The following is a 26,877-nucleotide window of genomic DNA, read 5'->3' as shown; positions in this document are numbered from 1 at the left end:
ATGGAGCACGAGACTGCAGGTCTAATGGGCAAACGAAAGGCATCCTTTTTCTAAAACTGAGCTTTCAAAGCTTCAAAAACTGAATGTAAAAGCAGAAGACTGCACATCCTGGGCCAATACCCAGAGCCCTGCAGAAGAGTCCAATGGGGGGTGGAGCCACGTCTGTGAGTCTTCCAAAAGGGCGCGCCCACCCACCTGCTGCTCCCACTGGATTTCCCTGTGAAGAAAGACATCAGCACCACGCTGGCTTCATGTTTCACAACTTTAATAGAATATTCTAACTATTCTGTACAAATTGAAAACACCGTATTCAGTTACAAATGTGTTATAAGGTAAGGCTGAGCACTCTACACGCCTGGTCACACTGGACACGGCTGTCCCCGGTTGCCGGGGACTGCTGTCACACACTGGGAAACCCCACACACCAGCACCAACCGGCCACCCCAAACCCAGGGCTTTTAAGACAGGATGAATGGCCCCCGGAGACAGAGCGGCTGAGAAAGTGAGACTTGACATTCACCCAAGGGGTGGGAAAGCTGCTCCTGGCGGCCCAGCCCTAACCAGGGAGCACTGGAAGCATGGCTCTCTGGCTATAACCTGCACTCTCCAACAGCACCGAGGGGTCCGTATGTCACGAGAACAAGCTGCCGCCTCAGTGACAGATGCCAGGATGCAGCGGCATTTCTTCCACACTGGCCTCACTCCCGCTAGGAGATCGCACATCCTCTTGGTGTCACCAGTGTGGTTTCAGAAATTGTAGGGATGAGCGACAGTGTAGGTTCAAAGTTCTCACAAGCATGAAGAAATAAATAAATACAAGGATGAGCCACTAAGCTCCCGCCTCAGAGCCGGTGTGCGCCACAACCCCACCCCCACCCCTAGAAAAATAAAACGCGAGAAAACAACGTTCTAAGAGAACATGACCTTGCTCTACAAGGCTGAGGCAGCTTCCCACGCGGCAGTTTAAGTGGCTGGAAACAGTGTGCGGGTTTCTTCAAACGAAAGGGAAGGACTCAGTCCAGCTGCAGGAGCAGTAGAGTAGGCTCTAGATGCCCTGGACCCACATCCCCACAGCTCTGCTCTTTCTCCTGCGTGACCCCCTCCCCAGCCCCATGTGGTCTGTGGGGCCCTCCCAAAGGGCAGGGCCTGGGAAAGTCCAGAGCTACAGGCACCAAGGCCACAGAGGGTGCTGGAACTAAACCTCCTACTTCTGAAATGCATTTCAGTCGCCACTGTACAAGTTAAGCAAAATAATAAGAAATGAAAAGTGAGAGTGGGAATCATGCACTGGGAAATGCGTCAGATGCAGCGAGCACTGTCCGCGCGGCTGTGCTGCGGCAGGGCCAGGACGTGTGTGCCCAGGGTCCTGGCAGCGGCGTGGGGCGTGCATCTCACTGCTGCTTGCACTCTGCCGGCTGGCTGGGCTCCTTCTGTCAATGAGAGAGAGATGAGACTTGTAGAGGACACAACCAGTGTCAGTCCCCAAGCATCTCCAACCAGCAATGAATCAACGCATTCATTCACTCCTAAGGGAAAAATGGTTACTGTAGATGTACTTTTAAAAAGAGTAACAAAAAAAGCTAGTTTCCCAGGAAAAAAGTCACAGCAGGGCTGCCTTGTCTGTTTTAAAGACATGTTGTGAAGCATTCTAATTCAGTGTACTCAGCAGGAGGGTCTCCAGGACAAGGGAGATTAATGAACAGTACAAAAAGCTGGGTGGCTGCCTGGGCCCGCACCCCTGCCCACATGCCCAGCACCTGGCAGGTTCTGCCCCAGGCAGGCTGATGCAGAACCAAGTCCCACTCGTGCTAACAGTCCTGTTCTCTAAAGTGCAAATCTGTCTCCAAGTAGCCCAAACGTTGATCTCAAGGAGGGAAAGCATCTCGTCCAGTAGGGTCTCGCTCCTTTTAATAGCAGGAAAGAGTGCCAAGTCGATTAACGCTCACTGGCCAATCTATCCTGCAGCTACAAACGGCGAGGGCCACTACTGAGAGGACCACAGACACACCCCACCCTCCCACTGGTCTCCAAGTGGGGAATCCCGCCCACGCAGTACAGGTACCCGGGCAATACCACTTCCCCAGAGGAGCAGATTAACTTCAACACGCTCTGCTGTACAAGTCTTACAAGACCATTTAAACCACGCCAGCAACCACATGGATCCTGTGAGGATAACAAGAAACGGCCTAAGAAATAGATGATGATCTTGCCAGTACTTGTGACCTAATAAATTTACTAATCTGTAACCTATGATTTCTAGTTGCTGAGGTAACGCTTACTCTGACTATAATCTGGCATGCCTACGGAATCTAAGAAAAACCTGCAGCCTATGTTTCAAAAGAAACACCTGGGTTAACACAACTGACACCTTTTATGGTGTAAGCTGGGGCTAAAGTTTCTTCTTTGGGAAATCACATTTAAGGGATGAGAAAAATTATGTATAAAGGATGCATTAAAAAAGAAAACCAAGTAATAACTTTGGACCCTAGTCTCAGATCTTTATTTGTAGGAGTAATGGAAAGAGCCCAGAAATCAACCCGAACACCCAGGTTTTAGGCTCCAGTCTCTGCCCAGGAGAGTTGCAGAGGGAGAGAACAGATCTAGCATTGTGAAATGGGGTGAGGGAGGGGAGTGGGAGAGGGAGGTCAGGGATTAACCAGGTTGGGGACACGTGGAATAATCGCAATTTGCAGTAATGGGCATGTTGATAGTACGGATCTGGCCATTACATCTTGGGCAAAAGTAGTGACGGTTACCTTTGTACCCCATGAATATGCATAACCAATAAAATAAAAAAAATAAAACAGGAAGCTAGCAAAGGGGTGCTGTGCGGTGACAGGGAGAACTGGGGGCAGGTAACAGAGGATGGGAGACATTCTATACACATCTCTATGTATCTGTAAACTATACAGATACAACGTTACACAGTCACAGTGATATGTAACTTATCACAAATAAAGTATCCTATGTTGCATAAATGATGTAATACATATTTTCAACCATGAGAGTGTGATATCTATTTGCATTAAATAAAACCAGTAACTCAGATGACGGGGACTGCTGGAGGAACAGTCCTCACTGAAACAGCCAGACCCGGGCCCTCGGGAGGGTGACAAGCTGCAAGAAAAGGCAAGTGCCAGGCGCCTGTCCAGGGGGGAGCTGTGCCCCCTGCAGGTGTGACCCCAGCACAGCAAGCACAGTGGAGCATCTGCATTTTATAATTCAGACACCCATCATTTTTGGCCTGTGACAAAGGCCCAATTGAAACTGCAACTGAACATTTCTATTTCATGTCACGGATTTTCATGACAATTTGATCACTCAATGCTAACCTGATTATCAAGTGAGGGGAAGTGGGCTTTTTAAAAGGCAACAAAAGCCTTGCCTGTCATGGGACTGTTTAAAAGGCAGGGTTTTTAACAGGTCACAATTGACCTGAGAAAGGGGCAGAGACCCAACACTAAAGCACACTCAGCTACAGCAGCTGTACTAGGAAACAGGAAGCCTGAGCGCCCGGAGCTCTCTGACTGCAGAGGCGACAGTCTCCCCATTGGAACACTGAAGCCCCGACCAGACTAGTGACACTTCCAGGGGGATGTTGCTATTGTGGCTGTTCAAGCAGAGTCCTCTTCCAGAGGTACATGCTGAAATATTTATAAATGACACACTAACTGGCAAGGTGAGAGGAGCAGATGGGGATACTGGTGAAATAAGACTAGTTAAGGTCTTCAGGCATAAGGGGACAACAGTAATTAATAGCAGTTGGACATAATTTTAAACATGCAAATTATCAGGCTTGGCCCTTGAAAACATACTGAAAGACCACAGGCGTGTGTAAATTTCAGCTAATTAAAAAGGTTTCCTTACCCCGAATCTGCTGTACAAGTTTCTATGAAAGAGCCTGCATGAGAAAGACAGGAAGGTGATGTGCTAAGACCCGCCAAGCACACCGGGTCCAGAGGGTCACCAGGATCATGCTGCCATTCTGGGGTGGGGACCAGAACCCCCTTATAAACTGGGCACCTGCTCATCCCCACCTGTAGGAACCCCTGTTATGGTTTGAGACATTACTGTACTCATTTCTCATGGCACCTCCTGCTCCCAACTTTCCTCTTTCCCACTAAGTCTCTACCCCCTGCCAAAGCGATGAGTGTCCCGCGAGCGCAAGGTCTCGTGACAGGCAGGAGCCCCCTGCACTCATGGCCTGTTGTCAGCCCACCCCAGGATGGAGTGCCGCTGCTGGGACTGATGAGTGGGGGATGAAGGAGGCCCCCAGGCTTACTGTTGCTACTTAGATCTACAGCAGGTTCTTTTCTTATTCAACCAGAACACTCTTCATCAGCCTCTCAACAGCATTTTCTACTACTTACACTGAAACACATGCCAGTTAACTTTAGGTGCAAAATTCTGGCATAGGTCTGGCCAGCTAGGTGGTTACAGTGCCACCTTATGACATGGAGCTCATGGGTTTGGATCCCCGTACCAAACAGCCGCCAAAAATACATACATACTGGCTTATTATAAGTTCAGTTACCCCTTTGTGTATACCTATTAGCCCACAACACCTAAATTAAAAAACATTCAATAGACATATTGAGAAATTACAGTGGCAAACTTTTAAAGCCAGTGTGTCTGACCCCCTATGGCGCAGCCCTGCATGACTAGGGGCAGCCATGTGCACTGTGGTCTCCACAAGAATGAACAGTCTACAGTGGCTTGTGTGCTACCCTGCAGGCTGCTGGCCCTGGGCCCCAGGGCCTGTCCTCTTCCTGCACAGGAGTACTGTCATCAATGAAAATGCCACCTCAGGTACATCTTTGCTACTTGGTTAGCAAGAAACACTGGGCTCAGAAAGCAGACGCCAAATCTAGTTTTTGTTCGTTGATTTTATAAATATACAACAACAGACATCTATACAACAAACGTGCTCTTTGGAAAGCCCCATGTCAAGCCTGTCACACGCTGAGTGTGCTTGGACAGCAGCTTCCTCTCTGTCCATGAAGTCAGAGGCCACAGATGTGGAGGTTAGGTATGAATGGAGTTCCACCGTACCTAGAAACGTATGAATGATTAACAGACAAAAATCACACCTAAATGGGGAAAAAAAATTGAAAGGAACCGTCAACATCAAAGAAAATGAAATGGACAAAATTATACAGGAAGAAACAGCCACACTTTCTCATGACAGAAAAGGACTGTAAAATACCCAACTTGAGATGGGCAGCTTCAACACACCAGATCTATATCAACAAACATGGTCAGAAAACATTATTTTCACTTATAACAGATTATTCCCAATACCAAAAAGTTCTTTCCTTCCTTATTTTCTTTTGCTTGCAGACTTTAACATCACCAATTTCTTGAGAGAGGTGCATATTTAGGGACAGAAATGTGATGTCGCGACCCTGAGGACCGTGAGTCTGGGCAGGCTGCACATACCTGGCGGTCCTCGCATTTTGCGTCATCAGCCTAAACATATTTTTAGTCATTTCTCCCCACCCCAACCAATAAAACAAGTCAAAGGCTCTACGAGGTGTTAGTCTGTGTAATCCACTACTTTATGATAAATTATCTGTAACCACTTGGTGAGAATGCTCTTTTAAGAAACTGGGACGTGAGAGGAGACAGAAGGCTCATCAAGGCAACGGAAGGGAGCAGGACAGACCACAGGGAGAGAAAAAGAAACCGAGGCCCCTGCCCTCTGACTGCAACCGTGAACAGGCTCATTCAGTGCCCATAGGGCAGAAATAGCCCAGCAAACACACCAAACACCGCAGATTACTATAAACTGCCACCTACTCAACCCAATGCTGTGCCCTGAGATAACCCCATCTTCTCTGTCCCCAAACTGCAGTCCAGCCCAGACCTCATCCCTGTGCAGCCCCCCACCAGCCATCACCACGATGCTGAGCACAGGTGCACCTTCAGCACAGAGTCACCCGTGACAGGCCAGTCTTTAAAGATGAACATTTCCATGAGCTTATTCCCAGAGTGGTACTTAAAGGCACATTTTTAAAAAGTGTTGAGCCCTTCTCCCATGCTTCCCCTGAAGGAACCACTACCTGGTGTTAATAAACAGGTTACAGAACCAGGTTACACGCTGAAAGCTTCTAATGCACAGTCCACTCCAGCAAAAACAAGGGTAAAAACAAACAAAACATGTCTAGTCAGATAGAGATACAAGTTACAAAAACACCAGGTAATGTTAGAACTCTGACAGCCCATAATATTTTTAATTTTAAGATGCAAGTGAGCTATAAAATTTCATGCTTTAGAAAAAGAGTAAATTTTCACTACAGTTTTAGGACTACATTAAAGCAGTACTGGATTTTAAACTATGTGTCAAACATGAAAGTATCTTGATTTAAGCTAATCTGAGACCACAAATAAAAATCAAAATTCACAGGTAAAACAAATGGGCTGCCCACTCATTTTTCTTTTAAGCTTCAGTTTTCTTTAGCAAACCTCCCAGTTTAAATGATCTGAGATGTGTATCTGAGATCTCTAGACACACCTTCTGAGTATTCTCAGGCCAAGTACAACTGTAAAATTATGGTTACGATTCCATTATTCTATTCACTAACAAAAGATACCCCCTCGCCAAGTCTCTTCTTTGCACCTCTTCCAAATACGCACACACACAAAAGTTCATGTTGTCAGTTAAATCATTACCTTCAAAGAATTAAAGATGGAGAATAAAGTTGCTCCACTGAACAAGTCTAGGTACATAAGATGAAGCTTATACCAAATACACATTCTTAACACCACTGACTCAAAGTGGGGAACATTTTAAAAAGCCCAACAGTGTAGGATACACAGGATTGAGTAGCCCCAAAACAACTAACCTTGGGATTAATTTCAGCATCGTCCTCATCTTCTCCCTCCTCATCCCCTTCTAATTCCTAGATTAAAAGGAATGAGAATTAGCTAGAAAGACAAGATATGAACTCCTATGGAGTTGGCTATCTACAAACAAATGAGAGCAATGCTTTGATTTAGAAGGAAGCCAATTATTGCTAATCACAAATGATTAAATCACTTCCTTTAGACACAATTATTTCTGGATAACTTTTTGTTCTCACAGATAACCTGAAATAAACATATTTCTGAAAAATTAGATTTTGTTAAATAATTATTTTCTAAGATTACTTTCATAAACTATTTGCAGGATCAAACCGATGGACACTGTTGCAGCATCTGCTACAATACTTGTTTGCTTTTCTAAGAGGGCTGGAAGAATCAAAGCAGCCTCACACGAAACAGGTGTCAGCCTAGTCCTGAGATTTCACAATCTTCAAGTCCAGAAAGCCAAAGAAAACGCTATGTTAGGGGAATGATGATGCTTCACGTAACCTGTGTCTTACCTCTTCTTCTCCTTCCTCTCCTTCTTCAAACTGAAAAAAGAAAAACAGCGAAACATTTTTAGATTTACAGACCATGACAGCAGCCTGCCCTAGAGACCAGCCCCATCCCATGCACCCTCACTGTCAGGACTAAGGAGAGCAGAAGGTCCAGCCAGAGCCTGCTGGGCAGAGGGCCCTACTGGCTCCAGTCCCAGATGGGTGGGGGCATAGTGCTGCTGAGGGTATCCAGGCACAGACATTGCAGGACTGGGCCTGGACTAGGCCTGGCCAAGGAGCCATTTGCTCATGAGCTCCGCACTTTAACAGCATGCCAGGGAATGGAAAGTTACTCAGAACAAGGAGCCGCGGTGGGGAGAGGCGACAAAAGAGCCAGTCAGCCAGGGCATGTGCAGGACCCAGCACTACAGCTCTGCTCCCACTGTCTGTTTTGAGAGTGAAGGGCGGGCAGATGGAAGAAGACTTTGTAAACTAATGAATTTGTGTTCTTTTATCTAAGAAAACCAGTAGCCTTATTTTATTGCATACAAGAATTTGGTATCACTTTACACCTCATACAAGGGGAAAGAAACATTTCTCTAGTAGAAACTTAATGAAACCTTGGTGCTTAATCTTTACAACAATTGAAAACTGAAGTGCTCAAAGGAGAACCCAACGTCACGCTGCTTGCCTTGAATCAGTCAGTCTCTCCTCAGTCAAGGGTACACTGGGCACTCTCAGATTCGAGCTACCAACATGAGAATCACACCGAAAGCAAGTGCAGCCTCATCACCACTGCTGCATAAGCAGTGTACAGGAAGGTGTGACAGGCTTTTCCTACTGTGCCGTGTGACCCGGCTCACACACAGCCTGCAGCCTGCACACCCTCCCTTTCATCTGAAGCATCCTAAGTAGCCGCTGACAGGGAAAAACTTTTCTTGCGTTTAAGGTCAGATCTGAACTAGCCTCAAGTGCCTGTTTCCTAAGGTTCTAAGCAATGCAGCCAAGTCACTCTACTTAGGCACGTGCAGCGGCCTGTTTTAAATGTGTCACACTCGCTCAGAGCAGTGGTCTCCACTGCAGCAGTGTACAGGAAGACAGCAAGAGGCCTCTATGTTCACTCCCTGCTCCAACAACTTCTCCGTGTTGATGTGCAGATTATCATGCACCTAACATGAGTAGAATACTTTTTATACCAATGTTTACTGAGCAATTGCTCTGAGCCAGGCACTATTTTACGTGCTTGACAAGTATTGAGAGTTGTTACCACTAGCTCCATTTTACAGCAGAGGGAAGCGAAGCAGAGAGGTCACACAGCTACCATGGGACAGGATGAGGATGCGAGGCTAAGCTGTCTGGCTCGAGTCCACACTTGTAACTTCTTCACGACACTGCACATCAGGAGCATATGCACCGCATGTACCATGAGTGAACAAGACACACGCTACAGGCAGGTGCATGACACTGCTCACCAGCAGTACCCACACCACATATATTAAAAGTAATAAAATATGCATGTGCTCATATTCGAGTCTTTCAAATTGACAAGTATACAATCAAAAAAGTTAGAAGCCCACTGGTCAAGAGAGGAGCTTCCAACGTGCAGCCAATAGCCCTTAACTAGCTATTTAAACCTATGCCAATTTAAATTAAGCATTCAGCTCTTCAGTCACACCAGCCACATTTCACGTCCTCAAGTCGCACATATGTCAGTCCTACTGCACTGGACAGAGCAGAGGGAAATCAGAGAAAGTTCTCCTGGACAGTGCTGGTCTAGAAACTGTTGTGTAAAACTCAAGTCTCAGCAACTACTTGAGTGTTTAAATGACCCAACACTAAGCTGAGTTCTGTGCGTCCATGTTCCCCACCCCCCAGGACCACCACCCAGCCTCGGGACGAACCAGCAAGCTGCATTTCCAAGCTTAAATGACTAGTCTTAAGACCTCAGAGCTGACGAACATCGAACTGGCCATTCCCCCCGTGCAGGAGGCTTCAGCACACCAGGAAAGCCGTGAGAAGCAGGACTTGGCTGCCATGGGAGGCCCAGCCACTCCTGCCACCCCATCTGAAGCCCCAAAAGACCTCTTAAGAAAGGAACCTAACATAGTGTAGCCATGAGATCTAAGAGCTCTAAAAGCAAGAGAATAATTGTCATCTAAAACATAATTCTAGTAATGCACTACAAATCAAAACTGTTTTCCACAGATCCAGAAGATTCGCGGCAACCTGATTATTACAATGGAGAACTATCTCAGGCTACAGCTAAAGGCAGGCCTGTGGGGCAGTGCAGGGGGCAGTGCTCCCACAAGTTCTGACTGCACAGAAGATGGCTCCTCCAAGCACAGAGAGAAAAGCAGCAGGCACCGTTTTGCCGTTTTTCTTGTGGAGCATGGGTTTATTTCCCTGGGTTGGTATGCAACAGGCTAGCCTGAGTCCACTGGCAATAATGGTTTGGTGTGGCCAGATTTCCGTGAATGAGATTTTCCTCATGTTCAGAAGTTCCCTGAAGCTTACAGGCCTTACATGGAACACAGTGAGCCCCTGGGGCCTTTAGAGGACATTGTGAACCAAGTCACCAGCCACGGGCTCGCACAGTAACTGGTAGTGGACGCTGAAACTGCTTCACAGACATCTACTTCTCCTGCTCCCGCTTCCTAGTCTATTTCACCCCCAAGCAGAGTAGAGCAGCCCAGCTACAAATCTGGTTGATGATGTAATGAAAACCCTAGGCTTTGGGGTTTCCCAAGCTGCAATTCCAGATGTCTCTGCACTAACAGAGGGGAGCACCCAGGTGGCAGGTGCCCTCATCCCCAGAGACATACATTGTCATCATCCTCTATGGCCTCCCCAGTGAAGTAGAGCACAGCCCGCGGGACGATCCGCTCACGGAAGAAGTGTCCAATTTCAAAATCAGAGGCTAATGTGAATTCAGAATCTTCATCCTGAGAGGGAAAAACCTACATGTTAACTCATTTTAATGGGATAAATATAGCAGCTTAACTAACCTCACCCAAAATGTAGCCCTCACTTTTGGTCTACTTGACTTAGAACACCAAACTTCTGCACTGCTTAGTGACAGTCACGACATACTCAAAGAAACTTAAAACAACATTAAGGAACTACTAAAGCAAGACAGCAGAGCACGCAGAATGGGCCCAGGCTCCCACACATGCCCAGAGGTTCCAACACAGAAGGAAGGGCACAGAGTCCAAGACACGTGGGATGAGCAGGATTAAAGTACACATATTTGCTACTGAAGCCAACATACAAAAATACCTACTTTTCTTTAACTCGAAAGTGTAATGATTTCAAATTAACCCCAGATTTTAGGAAGGAGAAATGAATGAAAAAGTAGGCAACCACTCAGAAAATAAAGATTTAAATAGGAAAGTAAGACCTTTAATAACACAAATCTTACCAGTGATTCTCCATCCCCAGATGCTAGGGGGGAAAAGAAAAAAAAAAAGACAAAACATTACATTGACAACCAAAAGAATTTTAAAGCCACCTCAGAGGAAGCTCAGCTGGCAGACAAAATGGAACATTTCACAATGGAAGGTTTTCCACTAGAAAGCACCTAAGCTTTGCACCTCCTCAGGGGTGTCTTCACAAGCGCCACCCCTCCACTGCACACTGAAGCTGGCCCGCCGGCCTCCATGCCCCCGTCCTTCTCCACCTTAGTCATGTGCTGCGGGCTGGGACCCGAGCATGCTGACAGACCCAGCTACGGAAGGCCCATTTCAGAAAAGCATTTGGAGACATTTAAGGTATTAACATGAGGAAAGGCATATTAAACGGCCCCAGTCTGTGGCTGTTCAGTGCATTTGTGCCTTACAGGAAGACTTAACTCGTGCCCTGCAAAACTGCACAATGATGCAGGAAAGAGGAAAATCCTCAGCCTTACAAGCCCTGAGAATGACCGTGGCACTGCATCTCAGCGCAGCAAACACTGCTTTTCTGTCTGCTTATTTCCAAAGGAGCAAGGAGATGCCACAGTGTTCACTGATGACCCTCTGCACAGTGACACAGCTCCTCACTGAAAGCTGATGCTTACACATGGGCTCAATACACCCAAGACCATATAGACTTTGGTGCTGATACTGAGCTAATCGTGACAGGAAAGAAAGACTTCTAACCACACTCCATGAAGCTGAGCAACATTCAAATGATAAATGGTTCAAATCCCTGATTTCAGAAATGCTTGTGATTAGGCCCTGACTTTCATTGGGAGTTGAATGTTTACTCTGCTTAGTCTCACAACTACCTCTTCAGTTTTCACTGGGATCTCTCATCTGACACCCCTTCCCCACAAACCTTCAGCAGCACTCTCTGTTCAGTGCTGAGGTACAGATGGTAACCACCACCCACAAGGCATGGTTCCCAAGCCTCAGCACCACCTGGGGGTCTAAGACACAGCTTGGGGCAAGGCTAAGAGTCTGAATGTCAGAACAGCATTATCCCCAGGGGACGCAGCACCCTGTGCCATGAGCCCACACAATGACTCATAGTGCCTGACTGTGCTTTTGTAGATTTATAGACAGAGCGAGCTGGATGAGCCATCTAAGATTTCCTTCATTTCAAAAAGTCATCAATTTGTTTTTTTTCTTGATGACCACTATAACCCCCGCCCCAGCCCCCTCTATTCTTTTTCATGGCAGTTATCACTTGATCACTTGGTATTACACTATATGTTTATTTGACTACTTTTACAAATAGCTTTAATGAGGTATAATTTATACCATAAAATTCACCCACTTTAAATGTACGATTTACTAGGGCTGGCCCATGGCTCACTCAGGAGAGTGTGGTGCTGATAACACCAAGGCCACGGGTTCGGATCCTATATAGGGATGGCTGGTTTGCTCACTGGCTGAGCGTGGTGCTGACAACACCAAGTCAGGGGTTAAGATCCCCTTACCGGTCATCTTAAAAAAAAAAAAAAAAAAAGTACAATTTAATGACTTTTAGTACATTAATTTTAGAGTTGTGCAACCATCACCATAAAGGTTTCAGAACCCCCAAAATCATCCAAAAAGTTCCCTTGAGTCTGCTTATCAATTCCACTTTAATTCTAAAAATCACTTAATCAGTTTTAAGAAAACTTTCTACAAAGCTGCTGATTCCAGGAGTCAAAGCCTCTCTGGTTCATGGTGAATTCCAGTGGAATCATCTCCAACATGCCCAATGCAAGGCTCCAGAAGTGATCTTTCCAAAAAAACAAAGTTAAAAACTAGCCAATATACTTTGCATCTTCTAGGTTCAAAGTCAAATCACAAAAAACAGCCACTATAATAAGAAAGAAGGGAACAACCCATGAAGGGTAACTTGACAGATGAGAGTGCTAAGCTCAGAGACAAAGCCAAAAAATCAGACATTCAGACTTGAGAATGGGGCCACCCTCTGGTCCTACATGCAACAACCTAAACAGTCACTGATTATCTGCAACAGGGCCTGGCAGTTCCTTACTTCAAATTATGTTTTCAATCATGGAAAAAGAAGAGAAAATGTTTTTTTCTCATATACATTTTTAACATTGCCAAGTAGTCTGGCCTTCACGTTCTCTCATAGTTAGAAAATTACATTAAGAGTTAACAAGAAATTTACTCTTAAAATCAACTACTTAACGTTTACTAGCTTAAAGGTTTCCATCTTTATTTTATGACTTGGGGGGGGGGTGTCCAAGGTATGATTCTGTCCCAAATCTTTCAAAAATGAAAATCCAACAACTTATATTTATCACAATATATAAATTCCCCAAACCCTGTGTTCTATCAAATCACACATAAAAACAAAACAAAACAGCATTTATGAGAAAGGGGGGCTTAAGCAGATGATTCAAAAGCTGTGCACCTGTAACCAGCATAAAGCCAGTAACCAACTCCTGGACAGACAGCTCCCCAGGCAGGCTGGCACAGTCACAGGGGACACGAAACAGGCACAAATCTGTTTTTGAGAGAAGCAGAAGTGCCGCCTAGGTGCGGAAGCAGCCCAGGTGCAGGCATTCCTGTCCCTTTTCTCAACGTGGAGCTGGGAGTTTCTGCTGGGCAGCTGCCAAACGAGTCAGTGAAGACTCTCCCCTTCCTGCTGAAGGTGACAGTCCTACTTCCACTGTCCCAGCTTCCCACTGCCTGTGCACGCTCGCCTGGGAAGAACAGGACTTAGCTCTCTGAGAGTTAGGAATGTACCAGGTTACAAAATTATTTTATACAACTACACAATAAATACTAACAACCCAACCAACTCACCTTTCAGTGGATTGAAGAAGTTGAAAAAGGACTCATTGGGCACTTGTTTAGTAATCGTCCTAACAGTGCCTCGACCCTTATGCTTCTGCTTTTTCTTGATGGTTTTGACTGTTACGTTTTTTCCTTTCTTCCAGTCAATGGTACACCTACAGGGACAAGACAGCTGTCAGGGCACACACTCCATGAGAAGAACTGATTACAAACGCACAGGAAGCAAACCACACCTCTATGCACAACCTGGAAAATTTAATAAAACCAATCTGCAAACCAAGCACCACAGAGGCCCATGAAGTATATGTGAAGGTTGGCAAAAGAGAAAAGGCCCAGTCCTCTTTCATGTTGGGTGTCACTACTGCCTCAAGCCTCACACATCTGAAACAACAATGGCATTATTCTCCCAAGACATTTCACAAGGAGTCTGAAATGTTTTCTGTGACAAAGCCTGGTCACATCTGCATGATGTGTAAAAACTTGTCACCTGCTGCCCAGTGCCAGAGCACACCTCTAATGTACCCTAATTCTAAAGGCAACTAAGTGAGCAGGACAACCTGGAGAAAGTAAACAGGTGTCTACTGCAAATACTGACGACCAGTGCAGAACACCTGCTTCCTAACTCTGATTCACCTCGGCCATAGGTAACACCTGACAGCATCTGAATACTGTCTGCTCAAGAACACCCTTGGAAGGGCCAGGTCATTTTCTCACATGACGGCCTGGCCCCAGGAAATAATCTTTCTACATTACTCCAGTCATTCCAGTCTAGCAAGTTTTTAATAAAGTTTGGAATTACTCATATGAGGAGATTTGTAATGATAAGCACTTGGTTCCAGTGAATAAAGATAATTGTTTCAATTCAAGGGTAAAACAATTTCCTAAACAGTCAAACCAACTGAAAGGAATTAATTCTAAACCAAATTCTCTCCTTGGTAATCTACAGACACTGAGATCAGTGAGAGTCAAACAGCAATTATGCTGTCCCTACCAATTTCCAAAGCACTCAACTGATTAATACTGACCTGCACTGACTCATTCATTCAACAAATATTTACTTACAGAGGGTAATTTATTGGTTCAATTTTAAAAACTTCAATTTATGGCATCTAGAGAACCCAACCCCCTCAATAAAATGAGGAAATGGCACCAAAGACCCCAAACCTCTGCACCTGCAATGGCGTGATGTGTTTCCCAATTTCGGCCCTCTAAGTTCCACACTGCAAGTATTCCCAAACTGAAGATTATTTAATTTAAATCTTTGTCTACTCTGCTTTCAAGCAGATTCAAGACTTTTACTTTACTCCTAATTTCTCTCTTACCCATGGAGTTCTAAAATCATCTGCTTTTGTTCAGAAAAGTAAGTTAAAATGACATTTTCTTACCCTTCACAGTCAACGATTTCAGGACCTTCAAAGGAAAAGGGATCGGCCTTATCTGGCTCTGACTTCATCTTGTACGTTTTTGTCAGGACTGAATTGGTAAAGTAGTCATTGGGTTCAAAGTGGAACTCTAATACAAAAGACTGAAAGCAGAAACGCATAGTAAGCACCAATTGAAAGCGACAGAGTTCATGAACCATGTGGCACCTACGGGAAATCAGCCACTCTCTCGGCATGATACCACAAGCACTCCTGCATTACTGAAATCGCACAGGCATCACCATGTGACAAGAAAAAGACCAGCATGAAGTCATAAACCAAATGAACGATGTATTTACCTGTTCAGTCCACGAGGGGGGCATGTTACCCTCTTATATCTCCTGCCCAACAGGGTCAATCTCTCCTGGGAAGTGCATCTTCTCTCCACTGCCCTCCCACCTTTCAAGCCCAAGGGAGAGGCCAACAAGGGCTTGGGGTGAGGGGGCTGGGAGAAGAGACCGGGCACAGCGGCCCAGCCCCTCCTACCCCTTTCCTCTTGGCCCCAGCCCCACCCTGCTGACAGAACCCAGGGTCTGCACTCTGCCAAGCAGTGACAGTGGCGATGACACAGGAGAGGAAAGGACAAAAAGTTCACCCTTCACTCACACTCTACAGACGAGCACAATGGAAAAATAGAGAGGGTGCACAACAAAGTGGGCAAGAATACAAAAAAGAAGACACATGCCTACAGGCAAAAGAAAAATAAAATAGATGCCTCTTTTGGGGGTAAAATGTGCAAAATGTAATACATAGTACTGGCTGGAGTTTTGGGATACTGGGTACTCTCATACACTGTAAGTAGATTTATAAAGGGCAATTTGACAATATCAAAAAATTAATAAGATTTAAAAAGCATATTCCTAAGTCAATAACCCTATTTTGAGGAACTTGCTCTATTTGAGGAAAATATCTGAAATGTATTAATATGCACAGGACAGTCACTCAGCTCTATTTACTTATAAAGGGAAAGGTGAGCTAAGTAATTTCTTGAGCTGTTAAGTGCTGTGTGGCCTCAGGAAGTATCTGGATCTAGTTTCCTCATCTGTGCACTAGAAACATCAGTGCTTGGAGGGTCACACCATGCAAAGAGCAGCACATGGGCCAAGCAAAGTGGACAAGCAAGGCTTTCTAAATATTAGCTGTTCCCATTTTTACTGAATTGGTAAAATCACCAATTAAATGAATAAACTTAAAAGACTAAAAAAATGCGAACAGCAAAACTTTCCTCAAAAAAGAAAAATTTACACACACGTGTACACATTCAGACAAGCCATGTGCACAAAGGAAGGGAAAAAAAACTCTCCAAGGAAGGGCCTGGACAGCAGATGCAGGGAGCAGGCCAGTTAGTTTCCAAAAAGGACAGCCACAGGGTCTAGCCAGTGCTCCACTGACCCTGGGGGGACTTGAGTGTGAAGCACAAAGAGGTGAGGGAGGAAGCTGGTGGCAGGGACAAGGCGGCGGCTGCAGGGAACCAGAGCAGCACAGGAAACCACTCCGGTGCCTCTCCACCCACAGGGTTAGGAAGAAAAGACACCAACACAGAGATAGAAGGCACCAGCCAGTCCACGGAGAGACGGTGCCACTCCAGGACTGTCCAAGGCTGTGGCCATCACACGGACAGCCTGTGAGGGCACAGTGTAGGCCAACAAATAGCACTGTGACAACTGGTCCTTCTTCACCCCTATTCCGTACAGAGATAATTACTTATTTTCTTCTTTCTCTCCCTAATTCCTCCACCACCACTTCTCTGAACCATATTTCTTCATATTTCTGTTCTTTTCCCCTCCCCTCTGCCTTTGTTCAATCAAGAGTAACCAAAACATAAGGCCGAGCCCGTGGCGCACTCGGGAGAGTGCGGCGCTGGGAGCGCAGCAACGCTCCCGCCGCAGATTCGGATCCTACATAGGAATGGCCGGTGCGCTCACTGGCTGAGTACCAGTCACGAAAAAGACAAAAAAAAAAAAAAAGAGTAACCAAAACACAACTGGAGACGAATTGAGGATGGCCTCATTCACACACATACACACTATAGCTAGTAAGCCATATATATAACCAAAACACCCAATCTCACTACCAGTTAAAGAAATGTAAAATGAGGTCTTTCATTTTGCCCAGCAGAGTAAATGTGACTGTGGGATCTCACCAACTGCCTGTGTGGTCAGAAGCTAACAAGGGGGAGTCTGGACAAAGACAGATGAGGATTCTATGTACTGTCGCTGCAACTCTGCTTTAAGCTTGAACCCATGTCAAAAGACAAAGTGAGGAAAAAAAGATTATTACAAAAGAAGTAGTATTAAAAAACTCTGCCAGCAGGAATGTAAACTGAACGACCTCCGGGCTTTCTAAAGGTTCATCTCCTTTGACCCAGTAATGACACTAGAAAAAATCTGAACTAAGGAAATCATCATAAACTTAAACATAGATTTGGGTTCAAGTGTGCTGACCATAATGCAGCAATTTAGAAGGGGGAGGTGGTGGCACACTGGGGAACGTTAAATCATTTTATGGTCGATAGCTGTAGTAACGACAGCTTCCCCCAGCTGAGCCTGCACAAGGCAGCGGGAGCGGGCACCGTTGCCTCCAGCGTCCGCTATGCAGGCGCAGCCTCTGGAGGGCAAGAAATGTGGAGAGGTCAGGGCGCTGCAACACACAGATAGGCTTCCTCCTGAAGGTGGGTGGTCTTACTTTTCTTTACAATCTTAATGTCTTATATACTTCATAATAATGTAAAAAAGGAAAATGACTATGGGGAAATTCACTAAGCTGCTGAAAGTTAATTTCAGAAGACGGAGATTTGTAGTGTTCTTACACTTGCCTGTATTTCCTAAGATTTCTATCATAAGCACACATTACTTTTATGAGGGAAGTAACAAGAAAAGCAGAAGACTGGCCCAAAGTCTACCACGACTAGGGCTCTAGTCAATGAGCCACCATGAAACGGAGGAAACAAGATGGATGGGCCAAGAGGAGAAACTGGCCCAAAGAGCAAAAAGTTAGGAAACAGAGACTGGATGGATCACAGGTTAAGACAGACATGTGAGGAGAAAACAATCCTCCAACAGCATGTGTGTGTGCACGTGGTGGAGAAGAGAATTCACACAAACCACAGCAAACCACCCTGAGCTGCCCCAGGAGGCCTGCAAGGGGCACTGTGGGACGGAGGAAGGGAGCCTTCTGGGATGGGAAGATGGCACCAAGATGAAGGAACTGGCTGTAGCCCACATGGAGGAGCAAGGAGGCACCCTGCCGGAGGACAGACCCCCAGCCTATGGGCAGGCCTTACTCCTGGATGCCGGTGCCCATTCCCCCACCTACAGAGTAGCAGCTGAATGTCACCTCCCACAGTGGAACAGAGATGGAAAAAAGCAGAAGGGACAGACATGTTACCCCCACCCCAGGCATCACCTTCAGGACTTGCAATAAGGAAATCCCATGCACACTGGCCCTCGTCCATTAACCCGGGGCCCAGTGCACTGAGGAGGGAAGGGAAGAAGAGACCCAGGTCCTTAAACCCCCTTTGAGGTCCCTAATCCACAGCCCCTCAACGCATTTGTTTCCAAGAACTGAAACTGAAAGCCACTAGTTGGTCAGTCAGTCATGTGCCATTGGAAATGCTGTAGCACTGGAATGGAACCCCTTAACCACAGCCAGGTTAACCGGTTACGAACAGTGCATCCTGGGAGGGCCAGGCTGGGTTAAGACAGCATCATCTCAAGATCAGCATGACACTGCTTCAGATCAAAGTAAGGGCTGACTTAGGTCAAGCTCATCTTACTAACAGCAGCAGATCCACCCCACTAACACTACTTAGTGTAAAGCTGCCCTATAGCAAACATTTTGGAAAGAGATGTTTCATGACCAAGGGTAGGAAAACATTTTTCTGTCATACCTGCAATTATTTTTTTAGTGTAAAATCTAGTAGGTTCCTTTTATCACTATCTTGGATTTCTGTATAAGTGTTGCCTTGTGTATACACCTCCCATCGTTTTAAACTTTTAAAAAATATTATTAGATCCACGTGAAACACTTAGGATAAGTATGTTATCAGCCCATCTGACCAAAGAAACAAAACCAAAAGACCCACGCCTGGCACAGTGGACTCCACCACAGGTTTCACCACAGGAGTTGAAACCTGCCTGACACCTGTCGGCCACCAGCCAATTCTGTGGCCTCGGAGGTCTATGTTACTTATCAAACTGTCCAGCTCAGAATCCCAATCCCAGAGCTGAATGAGGCACAGAAAGGCAATGTGGGACCAAGTCTAACTCTCGGTGTCCAGTCTTGCTCCTGGCTGCCCAACAAATGAGCGACAGGGATGGATTTCTTGCCTCTGGCTCCAAGCCCGTTAGCCTTAGTGGCCTGACCCCTTCTGATGCCACCAGGAGCTCAGTCAGTACTCACCATAGGCTGTCCAGGGTCTGAAAACTTCACTTTAATATCCTGCAGGTGTTTCAAGATTGGTTCATCGTATTCCTAACCAAAAAGAAAAAAAATTTCCAATGGTCTTTTTAAAAGCAACACACATCTCATTGCCTACAATCCTGGATGTTGAATACAATTAGCCGTGTTGAAATTCTGTCCTTGTCAAGTAATAACTTCCAGGAAGCAACCAAATTAGTTCACCGACTACGGGTTCTAGCCGACTGCAGTGAGGTGCCAAGTGTTAGCTGCCAACTTTCTCCGGCAGGGAACAATGGTGACCTTTGGCATCTGCCTGTCTTCAGTGCTGGGGCAAGGGCCCTTACTGCGTTCCTGCCACCAGGTGCCACTGCATACAAAAATCAGAAATGTCACCAACCAAGACTGATGGTCCTCAGTACCTCAGGAGACAGGAGGAGGAGCTTGGAAATCAGGAAAAACGCTAGATCAGCTATTAGCCTTGACAGAAAAATTCCCCACCTATGGCAATGAATACACAAAATCCACTACACACATGGTCACTTCTCCAGTAACACTTAGAAAGGTCTAACTTGGTGGCATTAGAGAGCTTACAACTCTTATATACGGCTGTGTGTTTTCACAAGTGATCATTACCTTAAACACTTTGCCAAACCTGTTGTGTTAGGAAGTCCGTGGGAGAAAGAAGAGGAACTACAGACTCAAATTCACACGGGAGGGGCTTTCTTTGCAACACGAAGGCACTTCTTTACCCTGACATCTATAAACCTAGGAATTTCCTGAGATTCCATTAAGTTCTAAGAATCAAATCTGACAACTGCCCACGTCTCAATTTTAAGTTCTTTTGACATTGTAGAACAAAGCAAAAACAGCAACAAAAAAACACTTAGCAAGTCTCTGGACAAAAACGAACCCAAAGGCAGTTTTGAAAGAAGGCCACACCAGCACGAGATGCCACGTCTTCAATGCCAGAGCCAGAAGGCCCTGGGACCTGATGCTGAGTGCACCACCCACCCCATATGAACCCCCAGTTCTAAATTGCCACGATGAGTATTTTCACCAGCATATTTTCCAAATAGCTGGCCCTGGGAACTTCAAACTCAGCCCAAAGGAGGAGTACACACTACATTTTCCCAAAATTCATGAAATGATCATTATGCCCTTAATTTCCTCAGCCAGCCATGTACCCCCGGAACAAGAATTTTATATAGCAATGGCCCACATTAGCAGACACTCAAAACTAAGGACCCAAAAGCACAACACCGGAAGCATCTCAGAGACTTAGACCGTAAAGCTGCTACCTCAAATTTTCAAAACTCTTAATTGCAGGAATATATTTTGACTATCCCCAAATACATAACTGAAAAACCTAGAGTCAATCCCATCTTTAGGATTTAATACTTGACCAAAATAGAACCTACCATTGCTCACTATCAGGTTATACACAGTACAAATGATACTCCCTCACTTTCTCTGCATATTGACTACTGCATAAACCTCAACCTATCTTTTCATAGCTTTTAAAACAAAAAGCATTAAGACACTTCATGGCTTCAAAACTGAAGCACTGACACTAACATAGAGGTGCACCCCACTAAACTACAGTGACCCATGCCACTGCGCTCCAAACTCCAAGGCAACCCCTGAATAAGCAGCCACACTGATGCCTGAGTTACAAAAGAGCTGGCTAGATGGCCACACAGGACACCAGGAGCCAGCCACCCACTCAAGTCACTGAAAACACCACACCATCACAACCTCACTACTATTCACCACATGCCCCCACCCAGCAGTGTGGGCATCACCAGGGCACATTAGAAATGCAGGCCCTCAGGCCCCACCCAGACTCACTCACTCAGAACCTGCACTTCCATGAGTTCTCCCACCCCCACTAGGAAGAACTACCTATGAGCCAGTCTTTCCACTTGCTCCCCCTCCAAGGGGGTTTTCAGCTCTTGGGGCACATCAGAATCACAGGAGGACCTTCTGAAAACCCCTCCAAACTCTCTCTGACACAGTGGCAGTGGGGGAGGCAATGATATAGCTCTTTAGTTTTAAAAGTTGCCCAGGTGATTCTAATATTCAGTTGTGCCACTCCGGAAGATACTATTCAATTCTTCCAACAAATTTCTAGGTCACGACATTCTTTTTAAAGTATGGTCTAATCTTCTTAAATCCCACCTTTCCATATGAAAAGGAAGCTCAGATCAGGAAAACCAAGGCTACTCTATTTCAGATGCATCTCTGGTTTGGAAGGAAAGTAAGAAATGTGTGTTTTCCACCCATAGAGGATAAGCATTAAACATGGGAGGTAGCAGAAACATCAATGTAGTGAAAACTATTAAAAAAGTATTTGTAAAATCCTGTGCAAGTAATACTATAACTGTTTACAAGGGACAATAGCTGTGCTCCATGACATGAGAAACACTGTGCCAGGACAGGCACAGCTCGGAGCTGTATGGAGCAAGCCTAAGTGCAGACGTGGCTGTGTCTGCAGACTCTGGAGCAGTGAGAGAATCCACGCAGCAAGTCAGCCCCGAGACTTAGGGCAGGATGTGTTTCTGTATTCTAGAAACTCCTGCTGTAACTCATTTCAGAGAAAGTCAAATTTGTTACCTTTTAATTAGTTCACCATTTCATTACAGAAAAGCTAACAAGGTAAGACAAAAGCAGAAAGGTTGGCTATTCCTTTTTTTTAAAAAAGAGACTTTTTCATGAGAAATCATCAGAAATTATTAGCAGCTTGTTATATATTTATGCAACTCGCAAGGCTATACAACAGGCCCATTTCAAGTATCAAGAACATACTGAGAAGTGCATGTGCGTGTATCTGTCTACACACACAGAGCTTGTCTCTTCAAAAGTAATTCCACTCTCATCTCTTGTCCTCATACTTTTTGCTTGTTCACACCATGAGAGATGGAGATGGGGGTGTACTGAAACTACTCACAAGCTTTCTGAGGCCAAGGCCACAGACCTTTATAGGGGTAAACAACTACAGGAGGTAAACCAAACTGATTCACAAACATGGGATCAGAGTTGCTAGCTGTTTCCCGAGAACTGCATGACAGCACACGGAGATAATGGATAAGTAATTTTAGAAGACCACCATAAACTCTATGAGGTAGATATTGCTCACCTGTACTAATTCACTTAGCATATCTACGTTTCTGAAGATGGTAAACCAGAACTCCGGAATTCCTTTGGGATTTGGTTCTTCAGCTGCTGCAGCTTCTTTTTCTGCTATGACTACTTTACTTTTCATGTCTCCCTAAAAGAAAGATGCAAAACAGAGTATTTCTCATGGAAAAAGGAATTTACCATAACTCAACAGCTCAATGCAGAATTTCAGAATCCTATACCAGCTTCTATCAAAAATCCTTCTTCTTTGAGTCTACATCTCCAAAACTAATGTGAACGTGACACTTTCAGATGTTCTTGAGGGAAAAAGCACTCGGGGCATTACATCCAGATGTCATTCCATGATATAATTTCATATTGAGGGGGTAAAAAGCTAATGAGATGGCAAAATGCCACCAAATTTGGAAAAGGCAGTCCAGGGCTGGCTCTGGGAGATGCTCCTCTTGGGATAACCACCCGTCACCAGATGCAGACGCTGAAGACTTGGCATCAGTCCTGAGGAGATGCAACACAGATCTGCAGACCACCACTACTATTTAGGTGAAAAAAAATCCAGTTCAAGGATAATCAAGTTCACTTGAACTAAGAATCTGACCTCTGGTTACAATGCGGGGAGGGGAGAGTTGAAGTTAATGTTTGCTGCAGCTGCGTCTTCAGCAACAAGAAACTTCTCAGCAATTTGCATGTCCAGCTAGGAGACAGCTATAAATGCAGAGACGCAGGCAGCATGCAAGTATCAGTCTGGGGCCCGGAGTCTTTTATAAACACCACAGCCCTAGGAAAAATGCGGACGGAAGCGTGTGAAATTCTGAATGCTGTGTCAAACCGGTCTGCCACTATGAAACAGTCCTGTAGGGCTTTTTCTTTTCTTTCTTTTTTAAAGATGACCGGTAAGGGGATCTTAACCCTTGACCTGGTGTTGTAAGCACCACGCTCTCCCAAGTGAGCCAACCGGCCATCCCTATACAGGGATCTGAACCCATGACCTTGGTGTTATCAGCACCACACTCTCCTGAGTGAGCCACGGGCTGGCCCTGTAGGGCTTTTTAAATTAACAAGGGGCTGGCTGGTTAGCTCAGGTGGTTAGAGTGCAATGTTATAACACCAAGGTCAAGGATTCAGATCCCCTTACCAATCAGCCCCCCACCCCAATTAAATTATTTAATCAACAAAGGCATATTTTTCTGAGCTGTAAGGAACAGATTCACAGCTACAATGATCCACAGCCATGGCTTCAACTAGGCCAGGCTCCACATATATTTTAAAAAATCAAAAACATACATGGCTTCCAAAATTAATATACATCTCAAAAAAAAAAAAAAAAAAAAAAAAAACCCCTAAAAGTTAATGCTGCAGGATAAAAGCTAACCTGTCTCCCAAACATAAAATCAGGCTGACAAAGTTAAGCTTGTGGTATGCTGGGACATTCCATGGCACTGGAATGAAACCTATCACCAGAAAAAGGCTGTAGGCAGCTGACAGACGGGGCAAATCAGCACAATGACCAGCAATTTACCAGTCTAGAGATGCACTTTGGCTACGTATATTTAACAAAGCATACATCACCTTCCCTGAGCAGGATGGCACAAATGTTTCCAATACACCCTCCTCAGCACAACACTCCCAATCTCCCAGGGGCTGAGAACATGGGCAGACCTCTCCCCTTGTTGACCTCTGCTTTCTCTCAGTTAAAATGTTCACTGATTTTTTTTTGGCTGGGGTGGAGGGAGATTGACTGGTATGGGGATATGAAACCATGACTTTGGTGTTACCTGCACCTGTTCTCCCAAGTGAGCTAACCAGCCAGACCTGTTTACTGACATTTTCCTCTTTGTTCGTCAGATCCTTCATTCAATATACTACTGCAGACAGATAACTGAGGGGGGGCTGTGTCTCACTCATCACATAACTGACAGTACTGTGTCAGACACCAGCCGAAATCGTAAAGGAACCTGAACAGCCAGCCTCAGAAGAAAGGAGCACCTCCTCTGTAGCTCTCTTCTTCAGAAAGTTTTATCCATGACTAAAAACCATAAAAAAAAAAAGTTTCCTATTCCTAATGGCATTAAAACAGAACACAAGCTGCGCTCATCTTCAAGACACTCACAGCCAGCTCCTCCTCCTCCTCGTTCTCGCTGTGCCACTCTGACTCCGCGTCTGTTGGCTCAACATCACCAGTGATGAATTCTCTTCTCTACACAAAACGAGACTTTATTAGAATTGTGTTAGGTTATTTGGAAACTCAAGAGTTAGGATGAGTTAATAAATAATGTCTATAAAAAGACTCTGAAAACTGGACATTTTTGTAACTTAGTTGAAGATTCTAAGCTTGATTCCCTGGGTAAACCTGGATATTTATGTGGAAGATACCAACATTAACAGAGCAAACGTTTCCACAGGGCCTAACTTACAGCTTAGTGGGGCCACAGCCCTCTCGTTTAAGGAACAGCCTAACCTTTTAGTACTGCACATAGAAATGCTTAGCTTGGGAAAAACAGAAAACTTTTCCAGAACTAAAGTCTCTGTTGTAGATTTAAAAATTGTAACAGTAAAAATGCCTGCTCTAAGGGCAGTCATCCTTGGTGCAGCTAAACCTAGTGATGGGAAAGTATGTGAGCTAAAGGCTTCAAGGCTGATGGTTGGGGGATGTTCCTCATCTCGTCTTCAGCCATTTCTTTGAGTTTCTTAGGGAACTAAGTGTTGCCATGACAATTATCTCGTTCTTTCTGTAACCACCTGTGTTTCTTTTCTGTAACTTTCTTGCCTGGACAATAAAAACTGAGAGAAAACCTAATTCAGGATTATTTCCTAGGAATCCTTCTCTCTTGAAAGAATTATTCCTGAGATTAACCCCTTCTGGGCCACTCACTGCTCTGGAAAAATGGGCTTTTGATTAATCCTTTGCGTTTCCGTCACCCTGGGAGAGGTGACATGTTTACCTAACGGAAGATTTAAAATATACTAATCAAATTTATTCACAGAGTTCCCCACCTTGTCAAAGAGAGGCTGGTACAATGCTGCATACTTTCTTTCCAAGTCATGAACTTCTTCATAGAACTTGGCTTCTATATGAGCACATCTCACCTGAAGTTGTTTCAATGCGTTAATTCTTCTTTTCACTGCTTTAGGTAGACTAAAAGAGGAAATAGGAAATAAAACATTTGTGTGCTTGCAAATTAAGGCAGTCTTATTCAATAAATTTAGGTTAACATAGAATTAACATCCTTACTATAAAAAAGAGCTCCTAAAAACCATTTAAAAAAGGACAAATACCCCAACAAAAAAAAGGGCATAAAAGAGGAAGCTGAAAAGATAATTCACAAAAGAAAAAACAAAAATCTCCGAACATGAAGAAAGGTTCAACCTTATAAAATATCCCCCCCAAAATGCAAATTTATATGAACTGTCACCCTTTCCTTACCAAATTGGAGATTAAGAAAACAAAACACTTGCCTATGATGAGGCCAAGGAAGCCCTGACTCATTCATCCTCTTTAAGGGCAGAGAAGAACCCTGAAAATGTCCTTTGTATTCAGTAATTCTACTTCTAAGAATTTATCCTAATGAAATAACTAGATATTTATGCCACAATGTCCACTGATGTACTGTTCGCAAAAGTGAAAAACGAAACAATGACAAGTTGAACAGGATCCAAACACAGCCTGTCCATAATCATGTTGTATGGGAATGTTTGGTATCACGTGGAAGTCCTCGTGTTAACACACACCAAGGGAAAAACCTGAGGAACATACACCAGGAAAGTTTGTTCTCTTCTAGAGCCAGATCAATCATGAGTTTCTCTGCCTTTTGTTTCTGTTCTATATTAAAACAAAACCAAAAACAAAAAACAAAAAGACATGAAATTTAAAGCCCTTGGTCACAATCATGTGGAACAAAGAGAGGGATCCTGGGCCTCATCACAGACTCAAATAATTACCCTGAGGTGGGCCCTGGGTGCTGCACTTCAGACACTCACGCACATGGACCAGTCCTGAAGTGTACAACCAGCACAAGCAGAAGCTCTTCCTTACCCTCTAACAATAGACAGCCCAGAGCAGCAGGCAACTCACACACACCACCATTTGGAAAGTACTGGAATAACAGCCTTGAATCCTAACAGATCACTGACCTGGGGTAATCACATCCATGGCTACCCCAAGGTAAGGTCCTAACCAAAGACTCCCAGCTGGTATTTAACATTCTAAGACTACTGCAAACAGACAGGAACAAGGGAAAAGTAGCATAAATATTTAATCAAGTGATGGGTGGGAGGGAGGAATTGGTAAGGGGTCATGAAAATCAACTACACTGTATATTGATAAAACAAATTTTTTTAAAAAAA

General features: G+C 44.8%; 1 protein-coding gene and 1 non-coding gene across 4 annotated transcripts in view; both read right to left on the bottom strand.

Annotated features, from left to right (window-relative positions):
• Positions 1-248: 248 nt before the first annotated feature.
• The window catches only part of NAP1L4 (nucleosome assembly protein 1 like 4), a 42,226-nt gene continuing 15,597 nt past the window's right edge, over positions 249-26,877 (bottom strand). Inside the window, exons 5-15 of one of the 3 annotated variants that reach the window (XM_063092889.1) lie at positions 25,528-25,669; positions 24,644-24,730; positions 22,535-22,666; positions 19,399-19,470; positions 14,962-15,101; positions 13,586-13,731; positions 10,759-10,781; positions 10,163-10,282; positions 7,365-7,394; positions 6,846-6,902; positions 249-1,430 (exon numbers count right to left, since the gene is read on the bottom strand). In XM_063092889.1, coding sequence (XP_062948959.1) covers positions 1,392-1,430; positions 6,846-6,902; positions 7,365-7,394; positions 10,163-10,282; positions 10,759-10,781; positions 13,586-13,731; positions 14,962-15,101; positions 19,399-19,470; positions 22,535-22,666; positions 24,644-24,730; positions 25,528-25,669 — 988 coding nt within the window. In that variant the 3' untranslated portion in view covers positions 249-1,391. Of the gene's footprint in view, positions 1,431-4,868; positions 5,091-6,845; positions 6,903-7,364; positions 7,395-10,162; positions 10,283-10,758; positions 10,782-13,585; positions 13,732-14,961; positions 15,102-19,398; positions 19,471-22,534; positions 22,667-24,643; positions 24,731-25,527; positions 25,670-26,877 lie in introns of those variants that run through there. The other 2 variants (XM_063092890.1, XM_063092891.1) reach the window with 2 other exon arrangements.
• LOC134377457 (small nucleolar RNA SNORA54) lies at positions 18,546-18,672 on the bottom strand. The gene has a single exon (XR_010023499.1). It is a non-coding gene; the product is annotated as a small nucleolar RNA SNORA54 (small nucleolar RNA).

The sequence above is a fragment of the Cynocephalus volans genome, chromosome 4 (genome assembly GCF_027409185.1).
Source record: "Cynocephalus volans isolate mCynVol1 chromosome 4, mCynVol1.pri, whole genome shotgun sequence".
NCBI classification, from domain to species: domain Eukaryota; kingdom Metazoa; phylum Chordata; class Mammalia; order Dermoptera; family Cynocephalidae; genus Cynocephalus; species Cynocephalus volans.
This window is presented reverse-complemented; position numbering and strand designations above follow the sequence as displayed.